Source organism: Cervus elaphus, chromosome 26 (genome assembly GCF_910594005.1).
Source record: "Cervus elaphus chromosome 26, mCerEla1.1, whole genome shotgun sequence".
NCBI lineage: Eukaryota > Metazoa > Chordata > Mammalia > Artiodactyla > Cervidae > Cervus > Cervus elaphus.
Window position 1 is genome coordinate 19990682 of NC_057840.1, and position 13796 is coordinate 20004477.

Here is a 13796-nt window from a genome sequence, read left to right on the forward strand (position 1 = left end):
TACATCGTGCAACCAATACACTGGGGCCCCAGGAAGCCCTCGTTCCATCTTGCGACTCGTTCTGGGCACCCTCTGTGCACAGCCGGGCACTGGGCTGTGATCTGAGACTTCAGAGGGGAGGAACTCCCGTCCCATCAGGAAGAGAGACAGGTGAACAGATAGTTTTGGTTAGCGTGGGAAGGACCGTACCAGAACTTGGGAAAGGGTTGGCTGCATAGATTGGGTTGCATGGCTGAGTGGAGTGAGGCAGGAGAGAGGAGGGAGGGGCAAAGCAGGACGGAGACACAGCGGCGAGACCCAACACAATGTGTTCTACAAACCATGAAGTGGTAGTTGCTCAGTTGTGTTCAAGTCCTTGTGACCCCGTGAACTGTAGCCCACCAGGCTCCTCTGTCCATGGGATTTTCCAGACAAGAACACTGGTGTGGTTTGCCATGCCCTTCTCCAGGGGATCTTCCCCACCCAGGGATCAAACCCGGGTCTCTCACGTGGCAGGCAGATTCTTTACCATCTGAGCCACCACAGAAGCCGTAAGGACTTCATTTTTCTGAAACACCCAAGGTAAGCATGAAATGGCCAGAGATCATAGGGTATGGCGTCTGAAAGCCCTGGATTCAAGTCCTTCCTTTCCCCACATCATCTGTGGGACCTCGAATGTGCTACTTAATGTCCGCAAATCGCAGATTTCTCCTCTGAACATTGGGAGATTCAGGAAAAAAGAGCTAAGAGTATCACTGATACTCGGTAAAAAGTCTACGCTCCTAAGAGGATGAAGATAAGAATAAAGGACAATTCATGAAGAAGGTGACTGCTTGGTAAAATTGTTTAACATTTATTGTTTCCTTTAAGATTAATAAAGTTTGTAAACTTTTTATTTTATACTAGGGTATAGTTAACAATTCTGTGATAACTATAGGTAGACAGCAAAGAGACTCAGCCATACAGTATTCGAAAATTTTAAGTGTCCTGAGATACTACACTTTGAATTGGAATTGATTAGACTCCATAGTAGGAAAATATCAAACCCTCCTTGTTCTGAGTTTCTTCCAAAAGTAGTCGTTATTTCATTTCTCTTTGTCTTCATAAAGATATATTTAGTAGGACCTCTCATATATGGTTACTCTGACAAGTCCCACATAAATTACATCATCAACATTCAAAGCACCCTTGCATAATGAGGTACAGTCAATTACCAATGAGCCATGCCAACTGTTGATGAATGAAGAGACCATTTCTGCAATCTCCCCAAAGTTAGAGATTATGGTGATGTGTTTCTCTTTGGCTTTGTAGATTTTTTTTTTTTTACCATATACTTGCAAATGAAGAAAAGAAACCAATCATCTGTGAATTTTTAAGAATTGAATCAAAATGATGAAAAAATACAATGAAAACACAACTTAGGAGGAGCCCAAATGTTTGGGTGGCTTCCTTTGTATGCCTTCCTATTCAGAGATCTCTTCTTTGACTCCTCACTGAAAAGAGCAAGCATCTTTTCACCAGTTGGTAAAAATACTAGGTACAGAGGATAAGCTATAGAGAGAATCTTCTGCTGAGTCAAGACTTGGCTGAAATGTATGCAGGGGTTTCTTTTCACCACACCGGACGACTGAGTCTCTGCATCCAGGCATCAGCTTCTGCGCTGGCCGAGGTCAGTGTTTAACAGTGATGGTTTTGACTTCAGTGAAGAATTCGTAAGAGTCTCTGGCTCCTTCTCTGCCCACCCCAGAACTCTTCATCCCCCCGAAAGGTAGGTTCAGCTCTCTAATGAGCCAGCAGTTGGTCCAGACCAAGCCTGACTGTAACTTCTTGGCCACCCGGTGGACACGCCCCACGTTGCCTGACCACACAGTAGCAGCCAGTCCATATTTAACGCTGTTGGCTCTTTGAATCACTTCCTCTTCACTATCAAAGGGGACGACACACGTCACCGGACCAAATATCTCTTCCTTCATGCAGCAGGACTCATCCTTAACATCTGTTATCACCGTGGGAAGCATGAAGTACCCTGCCTGATTCCTGGGGGGAAGGTTCAATTTATCCACTCCCTCACCACACAGAATTTGGGCCCCTTCCAGGCGAGCTTTCTTGATGTAACTTCTGACCTGGGCAGATAAAAAAAACATAGTAACAACTTATCATTTGTCTTCACATAGCACAGAGAAAATTCAATATTTTTCAAGCACCTAAGAAAGACATATTGGAGTAGGAAATGGCAACCCACTCCAGTATTCTTGTTGGAGAATCCCACAGATGAAGGAGCCTGGCAGGCTACAGTCCATGGGGTCGCAAAGTCAAACACAACTGAGCATGCATGCACAGGAAAGACATATACGGTTATTCCCCCCACAAAATCTAAGGGTGATGATATTTTCACTCAGCTGCTAAGCCTGAGGGCAGACAAGCCCTAACCATCATCTGGCCAGTCAGCCCTCACAGCTAAGAGCAGGAGAGTTGTGTATTTAATGTCTAAGAGCCAGGCATGTGGATAAGTGCTTTTAACACATTCTCACATAATTCTCTCAAAACCCTATTAGCTACATATTACTGTCCTCTATTTGCTGATGACATAAGTGAATCTCCGAAAGGGTACATAGTTCATACGGCTGATAGACAATAAAGCTAGAATTCTCTTTCTCCTACTCTCTTGCCCCTTTTGAAGCAGCACGCTCACGTTAATTAAAAAATGCCAAGAGGCAGCATTCTGTGTGAACAGGGTGTGTGCAGGTGAGTCTCCAGAGGCCCAGCTGGATGCAGAGCCAGGACTTCCAGCAGCGATTCAAACAGTGCAAGGAGCGCTCTGCCTTCAGATGATCACGTCCAAGCAAAATTACACAATTCTCTCTTTGAAGCTTTTAGGATAATAAAATGTGAAGAGAAGTGTCGGTTTTCAAATTGCGAATTCATCGAATTTAGCATAGAAGGTGACTCACATGAAACTGAATTTCTTTTCTAGAGAAAATATCCCCAGATGACACAACGATATCTACACTCCTAGCTCAGAAAAACAGACTTGTGACTGATAAAGGTGATATAAAACGGAATGAAATATTCCTCTAAGACCTTTCCTTGAGGCGAGAGAGCAGAGAATAGTCAGCGCTTAGTCATTTTGGACATAAAAATCAAAGCCTGGAGGTTGGAAGAGTGGGCTTGGGAGCCCACCAGTGCTCTGACCAGCTGAGGGATTCAAATGCTCTCGGCCGAGAGCCGAGATTCAAATGCTCAGTTTCCTCATCAGAAAAATGCCATTGACTGCGCCACCTCTTTCACAGGTTCTTGCAAAGACTAAATAAGATAATAAATGTAAAGTCCTTAGCGTGATACCTGACACATAGTAAAACTTCTGAAGGTCAGATGCTGCTGTCTGTGTTGATGTTGATGGTGATGATGACAGTAGAATGCATAGTCTGACATTCACGAGCTGTGAGACCGCAAGGATGTCCCCTACTTTGTACATCAGCTTTCTTAACTGACAAAGGAGGACAGGAAGCTGGGTTTGGGGGAGAATGGAAGCATGTATATGTATGACTGAGTCCCTTCACTGCTCACCTGGAACTGTCACCACATTGCTAATTGGCTCTACCTCAATACAAAATGTTTTAGTTTAAAAAAAAATAAAATAAAAGAGTGGACCTTAGTTAGACCCAAAGCTTGGCCTTCCTGGGGGATAAACCCATGAACTTCGTCTGTGCTTCCTCCAGCCTCACTGTCAACGTCCAGCACTCTCCCTCTCTCTAGTTTCTTGCATCTTTGGGAGGCTGGCCTAGAGCCAGATTCTCCAGACAGTTAAGTAGGGGAGGATTCCAGAAAGTAAAAGCAAAAAGCACCCTGTGAAACAGACCAGGGAGACATTCCTGCATCCCCCAAGGATAAAATCACCTGCCATTTCCCGTGCCTCCCCTGCCGTCCCTGGGAATCTGGGAAGCCACACCTGCACCTAGGAGCCCTTTGCCATATAGAGCACTCGTCACGTGCTCCAGTTGGATTCTTCTGTCACCGCCTCTCCATCTGTTGTGACAATCCCACAGAAGTACGGTGGACACAAAGATCCCGTGGCTAAGCTGATTTGGAGAAGACAGAGATCTACTGCTGAAGAGGAGGGCTGGAATGCCAAGAGGGCAGCCGGCCTGCCCTGGACTCGCAGCCCCCAAAGCTTCCTGGTGAGAGGGGAGCAAACACAACCACCAGTGGAGCGTCTGCTGCCTCCTCGATCCCAGACCAAGGTTTGGCAGGCTGAACCGAGAAGAATCGCAGCCTGAAAAAGAGACACATACGCTTCTCGAGCTGCTTCGCCTGGCTCCCTCTCAAAGGGCAGAGACACACAGGGTCCCCTCACAAGACGTGAGCTGTCAAAGCCCCCCTCCAGGGCTTCATGTGCTGAGAGACCCAGAGGGCAAGGCTGTGACTCCTGGCATCCAGGCACACGTGTTCTGGGCGGAGCAGTGAGGATGGCGGGTGTCCAGGGCCCCTCTGAACCTCAGCAGGATGGTTCTGAGACTTGGGGTGTGTGTGGGGGTGACCACGAGCAGAGCTGAGAGATCTGCCCGTGGAACCACAAAACAAGGGGAACTCCATAGCCACCCGCACTTTTGCGTGCAGGAGGATAACGGAAATACCATCTGTTTTGTTCTTCCCTAAAATATAAAAATAAATGGCTGATGATGAATATTATTTTTAAGTTTTTAACTGTGAAAAAAATTTTTTAACACCACAATATCTTCCAGTAGAACCTCAGAACTTTTTGAGGTGTGTGTGTGTGTATGTGTGTGTGTGAAGTCGCTCAGTCATGTCTGATTCTTTACAACCCCATGAGGTACCCTCTTTTCAAGATGGATGTCTTAAAAGGGCAGTGTGTTTGAGCTTATCACAACCAGACTTTAAGTGGCCCCCTCTTGACTGTCTGATCATCATGAGGCATCATCCAAAGGGCACCACAGAGTCAGACTCTGATGCTGGGAAAGACCCAGGGCAGGAGGAGAAGGGGGAAACAGGATGAGATGGTTGGACGGCATCACTGACACACGGACATGAGTTTGACAAGCTCCGGGAGTTGGTGATGGACAGGGGAGCCTGGTGTACTGCAGTCCATGGGATCGCAAAGAGTTGGATACACGACTGAGCCATTGAACATCACAACAGCAGGGTCAGAAGCTGGCTTTGTTCACTCTTCTCCTCTGAATGGAACCAGGGCTCAGTAGACAAAGGTCCTGTTGCCCATGTCGGGTAGCGGGTAGCATAGCTCACTCAGCCTGAGGCTGCTTGTTGTTGGAGAGCAGAGATGCCTGGAGGAGAGCCTGTGGTGGAGTTCAGGAGGGGGTGGGGGGTGGGGGGCTAAAGAGAGGGTGGGCCCCTTTGAGCCAGCAGGAATACACTGAACATCGCAAATATTGCATTAACCCTCAGAGGAGCTACAATACGGGGAAACCCAGCAAGTCTCTATTTGGTCCGAGTTCACTATATGGGGCAAAAGGGAGAAATAATCAGAACGTGGCCAAGAAAAGTCGTAACTGCCAATAGGAGTCTGTGAATGGTGGCAGTTTCTCTCACACACACAAGACAGTTTGTGTGTGTGTATGCATGCGTGCACATGCACACACATAGAGGGGCTACACATCATTCAACTGCGACAGGAAAGTCAAATGCTTTGATTTGCTTCACTGACGTACCTCCCCTCATTGGAGAACTTAATGGTTATGATAGTGTCTAGGATATAAAAACAGTTTCTCTGCTGAGTTGATGAAGAGAGCTTTGAGTCTCCGGTGAGTTGGTGAATTGCACAGGGGACCTTAGATGGTGCCATGGCCTCAGCTCCCCTGATGGCTCAGTAAAGAATCCACCTGCAGTGTGGAAGCCCTGAGTTCAATCCCTGGGTTGGGAAGATCCCCTGAAGGAGGGCATCCAGCCCACTCCAGTATTCCTGCCTGGAGAATCCCATGGACAGAGGAACCTGGTGGGCTACAGTCCATGGAGGTGCAAAGAGCTGGACACAGCTAAGCAACTAAATACAGATGGCACACGGCCTGAGCTTAATGAAAGAAGCTCCTGGAAAGGTAATTTTGCTCCACAGGAAACAATTGGAAAGAGGCAAAAGTTATTTTTCACCACTTATTTGCATGTGTGGGTTTACAGCATGGACCCCTGAGTTCAGAACAGTCAGATGAGAGAGAACCCAGGGGCCTCTTACACCAGGTGACACCTCGCTTCACAAAGGTGGGACCGTCCACAGCTGTGGGTCCCCCGGGGGCACTCTGGGGACTGCCACCCGCAGGCCTGCCATCGTGGGGGTGCATCTGACTGGAGGAAGACACAGCCATGCTGGCCGGCCTCCCTTTAAATCAATGACCACACGCTTTGTTAGTGTGACCACAAGTGATCACAGCCCCGGGAGGAGCCCTTGGAGCTGCCTCGCTGACAATACAGTCACTTCAAGTCCATTTCTCTCTCTCCTGATCTCCTTGAAGACTGTCTCAGAACTTTTCCTCCTCCTTGAAACCTTCAACACCATCTCCCCTCCTCACTTTGCTTCCTATTTTACTGAGAAAACAAAAGAAGTAAGAAGAGACTGGGAAGATTGACACTACACGTTCCTATCTGGGGGCATCTGCGCTTCAAAGTACCGTGAAAGTCACCGTTCACATTAGCAAGTCTGCTGAATCTGCGTAAAGGCTCCGTCCCTCAGCGCTTAACCCATGCGGGCGTGCTACCATTACCCTTGCTTGGTCTTCATTACCATAGCTCACAATCAGACCTCTTAGCTCCAAAATTCTAGCACTTATTGTGGGAGTCTCATCAGGAAATGGAAATGATCTTAAAGACCCAAATTCCCCAAAGCACCCAGAGAACACCTTCTTCAGTGGCTTCTCCCACGAAGACCCCTCAAGTCACCCCACCAGCTAAAGTCCACGTTGTGCAGACTGGATTCGCGATCCCAGAATTCCGTGTGCTATCACCCAGAGGCAGAGCCTCACTGCCTGAGGACTTACTGGGAACACTTACCTGTGGAAATGCCTGCCACCCTCAGCCCACAACGTTCTCGTCAGCTGGCCTCTATGCTTTGACATTTGCTTTCCTCCCTCCACAGACTGGCTCCATGGCAGTCAGACTCCACGCTGACTTCCCAAGTTTATTTATGTCATGTAGGCGCTGCTTTAACTTGACTATATTTGTGTATCTATCTGTAACATTTTCAGACTCGGTACCCAGAGACAATTTCCCACAGATCATAATTAAAAAAAAAAAAAAAGAATAGGGTAGTAATTTAACAGCATTTCAAAGATGGTGCTATGCCTTGGCACTGAGTTTCTCTCCTCATAAGAATTCTTTCTGGACTCACAGATTTAAGAGGACAAATTTACGGTTGCCAAGGGGAAGGACCAGGGAAAGGGATAGTTAGGGAGTTTGGGATGGGCATGTACACTTTGCTATATTTAAAATGGATAATCAACAAGGACCTGCTCTATAGATGGCCAACTCTTTGTGGCTATCCCAGGGACTGTAGCCTGCCGGGCTTCTCTGTCCATGGGGTTTTCCAGGCAAGAATACTGGAATGTGTTGCCATTTTCTCCTCCAGGGGATCTTCCTGACCCAGGGATCAAACCTGGGTCTCACACAGTGCAGGCACATTCCTTACCATCTGAGTCACCAGGGAAGCCCTGCATAGTACATGGAACATGGTTATATTTAAAGGAAAACTAACAAGGCCCTTCTGAACAGCACAGGGAACTCTGCTCAATGTCATATGGCAGCCTGGATGGCAGAGAGTTTGGGCGAGAATGATGCATGTATATGTGTGGCTGAGTCACTCTGCTCTTCACCCAAAACTGTCACAACATTGTTAATTGGCTATACCCCAATACAAAATTAAAAAAAAAAATTTTTAAGAATTCTTTCTGAAACTTACACAGAGGGTTTTACTTACTTTCTCCAGATGAGCTTTACTGATCAGAGCTCCCATGTCAGCCGATGGGTCAGATGGAATACCAACTTTCCACATTCTGGTCGCCTCTACAAACCTCTTTAAAAATTCACTATAGATGCTCTTCTGGACAAAGATTCTGCTGGTACAGAGGCAGATTTCACCCTGCCAAGAATGACTCATGAGGACAAGGACAAGACAGGGGGCTCCACTCCATGGACAGATCACCCTGCACTTGTGAGTGTCTGCCACGATCCGGCACTGGGCTAGATAATGGGGAACAGTGGTAAACAAGACAAAATTCCACCATCTGGAACACAGTGTCTTGTGGGGAATGCAATAAAGCTCAATAAATAATACAACTTCAGGCCACGACCAAAACAATACAAGAAAACTAAGCTGAGGATAAGAGTAGAAATGAGTGGGGAGGGAGAACTTTTACTCCCTTTTATTAAACGGAGTCCTGGATGACACTGGTGAACAGGGAATGTTTAAACTGACCCTTGATTGACGTGAAGGAGCCAGATGGATAGAGGTACAGAATTCTCAGTGGTAAGTGTAGAGAACCTGCCAGAAGAATGAGTTTGGAGTGTGTGAGGAAAGCGAGGAAGGTGAGTGGGGCTGACGGTGGGGGGTGGAGGCAGGGCTGGGGGTCAGAGCAACATGGGAGATACGGGCAGGAGGTGAGGAGCGAGGCAACATCATGCAGCATCTTATAGGCTTACAGGCTCACAAGGACCTTGCATTTTATCCTCAGTATCATGAAAGGATCATGGACAGCTTTAAGCAGCAAGAAGAGGTGGTCGGGAGCTACATTTTTAAATGATCATTCTGGCAGCTGTGTGGAGAACAGAATTGGAGAGGATGAGAGTGGGTTAGGAGAGCTTTTCCGACAGCCGGATGAGGGGAGGCACCTTGGACCAGGTGGAATCAATGGAGATGAGAGAAAGGGAAGGAGTCCACTGAGGTCAACAGATTCTTAAAGGAGCAAAGGGGACCCCCAAAGTGTAAAGAAACTGGCAAAGATGCTCTGAAGAAGATGCAGGATATACCTTAAAGACAGAACCAACAGGACCTACTGGCAGGTAAGGGAGGTTTAAGGAAAAGAGGAGGTTAGAACAAGGATGAGTCCCAGATTTCTGGCCCAAGCACACGATGGATGGTAGTCTCTTCTTCAGAATGGTGGACACAAGGCAGGAAAATCAGAGATACTGCGGGAAAAGGAGAAGGAGGGAAATCAGAAGTCCTGCTTTGTTCAGGTGAAGTTTCAGATGACACTGGCCATCCAAACAGAGACACTGGGTGTTCCAGGGAGAGGAACCAACAGGTTTCTGAGTGAAAGGTCATCCTTACTATTATCTGAGTGTAACATGTAACCGTCGACAAACCACATTCTGGACTTGTCAGTACTGTGTATGTATGATGGCACCTGGTCACATAAACAAATATTTTCATCACACTGATACTGGATCTTCACAACAATTCTTCCAGTGATCAGGAAATACAGAGTTGTTCGAGGCTCCTTCATGATTTCAAGGTAAGAAACCTGCTTGAGACTGATTCAAGTATTTATTTCTAAGTGTGTGAATGCATTTGAGGTGCTTTTGGGTGGGGGCAGAGAATAAGGTTTCCAAGAGATAGGACTCTTGGACAGCAAGAAAAGACGGGAAAGTATAAATAAAGGAATGGAGAAGCCAGAAAGCAATCATTGGCCCATGGCTGGTCCCCCATAAAAGTTCTGAGAGCAAGAGGAGAAGAGGGCGACAGAGGATGAGAAGGTTGAATGGCATCATTGGCTCAATGGACATGAGTTTGAGCAAACTCCAGGAGATGGTGAAGGACAGGGAAGTCCATGGGGTCACAAAGCGGGGGGACCTGACTGAGGAACTGAACAGCTGGAGAAGGAGAGTTTGCTAAACAGGAGCTGTGACGCCACAATGCCTCCCAGTGACATTAAGATTGAACAGACAGTCAAAGGAGTAACGCAATGTAACCATTCTCCTTTCACTGAAAGAGCCCTGCATCAACCTACTCATCCCAGTTGTCACTGTGACACCACAGATGCAGTTTGGCAAGGCTGCTGAGTTAAAAACAAGCAAAAAAACAAAGGGGGAGGGAAAAAAACGGAGGACACACCTGGTTGGCAAAGCTGGACCTGACAGTCGTCGGGATGCACTCGTCCAGGTTGGCATCTTCAAAGACGATGGCGGGGTTCTTGCCCCCCAGCTCCAGCGAGAGCTTCTTGCAGTGGGGGGCACTCAGCTGTGTGATGCGCTCGGCGGTGGGCTGGCTCCCCGTGAAGGAGATGAGGGGTACGTCTGGGTGGGACACCAGGGCCTCGCCAACCCTGGGCCCCGTTCCAAACACAACATTGACCACACCTGGCGGAACACCTGGATGGGAAGCAGGACCGGTTACAGCCATTCTTCTCAGCGTGCCAAGGGCTCCAGGTTGCAGAGAGATTCTCCCTCAAAGTGTTTTGCTTGTTTGCTTTGTTTTGGGGGTGGTGTTTTTGGTTCTTTTGGCAAAATGATTGCTGTCAATGTTGTGTTAGTTTCTGTAGCTTGAATGGGGGTGGGAAGGGACGTTAATGGTTGTCTCTAGTACAACAAAGATCTTCACAACCCCGGTAATAACGATGGTGTGATCACTCACCTAGAGCCAGACATCCTGGAATGTGAAGTCAAGTGGGCCTTAGAAAGCATCACTATGAACAAAGCTAGTGGAGGTGATGGAATTCTGCTTGAGCTATTTCAAATCCTGAAAGATGATGCTGTGAAAGTGCTGCACTCAATATGTCAGCAAATTTGGAAAACTCAGCAGGGGCCATAGGACTGGAAAAGGTCAGTTTTCATCCCAATCCCAAAGAAAGGCAATCCCAAAGAATGCTCAAACTACTGCACAATTACATTCATCTCACACGCTAGTAAAGTAGTGCTCAAAATTCTCCAAGCCAGGCTTCAGCAATATGTGAACCAAGAACTTCCAGATGTTCAAGCTGGTTTTAGAAAAGGCAGAGGAACCAGAGATCAAATTGCCAATATCCACTGGATCATCGAAAAAGCAAGAGTTCCAGAAAAACATCTATTTCTGCTTTATTGATTATGCCAAAGCCTTTGACTGTGTGGATCACAATAAACTGTGGAAAATTCTTCAAGAGATGGGAATACCAGACCACCTGACCTGCCTCTTGAGAAACCTATATGCAGGTCAAGAAGCAACAGTTAGAACTGGACATGGAACAACAGACTGGTTCCAAATAGGAAAAGGAGTACGTCAAGGCTGTATATTGTCACCCTGCTTATATAACTTATATGCAGAGTACATCATGAGAAACGCTGGGCTAGAGGAAGCACAAGCTGGAATCAAGATTGCAGGGAGAAATATCAATAACCTCAGATATGCAGATGACACCACCCTCATAGCAGAAAGTGAAGAGGAACTAAAAAGCCTCTTGATGAAAGTGAAAGAAGAGAGTGAAAAGTTGGCTTAAAGCTCAACATTCAGAAAACTAAGATCATGGCATCTGGTCCCATCATTTCATGGGAAATAGATGGGGAAACAGTGGCTGACTTTATTTTTTGGGGCTCCAAAATCACTGCAGATGGTGATTGCAGCCATGAAATTAAAAGACGCTTACTCCTTGGAAGGAAAGTTATGACCAAGTTAGATAGCATATTAAAAAGCAGAGACATTACTTTGCCAACAAAGGTCTGTCTAGTCAAGGCTATGGTTTTTCCAGTGGTCATGTGTGGATGTGAGAGTTGGACTGTGAAGAAAGCTGAGTGCTGAAGAATTGATGCTTTTGAACTGTGGTGTTGGAGAAGACTCCTGAGAGTCCCTTGGACTGCGAGGAGACCCAACCTGTCCATCCTAAAGGAGATCAGCCCTGGGTGTTCATTGGAAGGACTGATGCTGAAGCTGAAACTCCAGCGAAGAGTTGACTCATTGGAAAAGACCCTGATGCTGGGAAAGATTGAGGGCAGGAGGAGAAGGGGATGACGGAAGATGAGATGGCTGGATGGCATCACCGACTCGATAGACATGAGTTTGAGTGAACTCCGGGAGTTGGTGATGGACAGGGAGGCCTGTGTGCTGCTATTCATGGGGTCGCAAAGAGTCGGACACGACTGAGCGACTGAACTGAACTGAACTGAGTCAATAGCAAAGCAGAGACAACAGCATCCTCTCTGCCTGTATTATGCCCCCAGGTGGAATTTCTCTGGGTGCTTTGCCCTAGAAAATGCAGGGTTAAATGTCCTACGTAATTCATTCCAGAGTATTGACTAAGCCTCAGGGGCTGAGGATGGAGAGATACACTCGGGCAGGTCAGGCCCTGTGAGAGAGGCGAGCAAAGGTTAAGTACAGGGCGTATTCACACTGCAGAAGCCAGAGAAGAGAGCGGCTACCTCCTTAGGAGAGAGAGGGAGGGTCCCCGGGGAAGGTGACTTTTGAGTTGAAGGTCCTGTTCCCCATGATCTGGATGCACCATCACCCTCTAAGACTGAGTGTCCAAGAACACCCCCAAGTAGGTGCTCCAGGCTTTTCTATTACAAAAACTCACTGCCCTAAATCTGCATGTATTCATTATGTGTTTTATGGATTTTCCTGTTCATTGCACATCCCACTAGAAGGGGCACCAGCCAAGGGCAGACACGGGTCTGTGTTTTGCCCTCTGTTGTACCCCTTATGCCATGGCCTACTTTGCCAGATAGAATGAATACTCAATTTTCAAAGTCTTTTTTTGGCCATGCTATCAGTATTTGGGATCTTAGTTCCCCAAACAGGGATCGAACTTGGCACCCACTGCATTTGAAATGCAGGGTCTTAACCACCAGACCGCCAGGGAAATCCCTAGAAAAATATTTTTAATGCATCAAATTTAAAATAGATCAATGAGAAAAGAAGATATAATGCTACATATATATGTTATTAAAATAATTTTAGCAATAATAAAAATAAAAATGTAAAGAGATGATACCAGTAAATGCTCACATGTATTGGGTGCTCACTGTGAATCAACTGTAACTATAAGTGGGTTACACCCTTTAGATCTCCCAATAGCTCTGTGAGGTACATCATATTAATATCCTCACATCACCCATGAGATTATTGAGGCAAAGTGAGGTTAAATAAGAGCTTCCCAGGTGGTGCTAGTGGTAAAGAACCCATCTGCCAATGCAGGAGTCATAAGAGACTCAGGTTTAATCCTGGGGTTAAATAACAACCAATAGAAGGCAAAACTAGGTGTTGGTTAGTAAGTAACTGTTAAGTCAATGAATGCATGGATGTGTACCATATCCAATTCAGAAAAGGGTCCTGACTTTGGGAAGATTTAAGTGTTCAGAAAAAATAATCTATGTGCCATCGATTGCGTCCAGGAAACTCTTAGGGTTTTTCCTGGAGGTAGCTGAGTACATTCCCTGTGTTTGCAGGTTTGAACAACAGGAGATGCAGAAATGCTCTTTAGTAAGCTAACTGCTCTCTCGCTCCTCTCATCGTTCCCTTGCTCCGAGGTAGACATACTCTCTTGGATTAAAATCACCTCTTCAAGAATATGCTCTCAAGGTACACACGATAAGTCCTCACTGATGATCCAGGATCACCGAGAGGCCCTTCCCTCAGAGCGCAGGCTTCACGGCACCACCTCGTGGCCCTATCGAGGGGGCCCCCAAGGAGGCCGCAGTCTGGCAGAGTCCCCCTCTGATGGCCCCACCTCTGCATTCAGCCTGCACACGTGTTTGAAATCCAGCTCAAGTGCATCCTGGATCATAAACACCATATGAGAACAGCTGGGCCATGGCTTGGGCCAAAGAGGAGGTGTGAGGGGGAGGTCCTGCCAGCTGATGATGGGGGAAACAGGGACAAAGTTTCCCATCATTCA

The 13796-nt window shown here is 46.9% G+C and overlaps 1 protein-coding gene across 4 annotated transcripts in view; it reads right to left on the reverse strand.

Moving 5' to 3' along the window:
* Positions 1–809: 809 nt before the first annotated feature.
* ALDH8A1 (aldehyde dehydrogenase 8 family member A1) overlaps positions 810–13796 on the reverse strand; it is a 41620-nt gene continuing 28633 nt past the window's right edge. For 2 of the 4 annotated variants that reach the window (XM_043887949.1, XM_043887951.1), the window contains 3 exons: positions 10049–10305; positions 7916–8077; positions 810–2102 (listed from right to left, as the gene is read on the reverse strand). In XM_043887949.1, the coding sequence (XP_043743884.1) occupies positions 1650–2102; positions 7916–8077; positions 10049–10305 (872 nt within the window). In that variant the 3' untranslated portion in view covers positions 810–1649. Of the gene's footprint in view, positions 2103–3321; positions 3488–7915; positions 8078–10048; positions 10306–13796 lie in introns of all 4 variants that reach the window. The other 2 variants (XM_043887952.1, XM_043887953.1) reach the window with 2 other exon arrangements.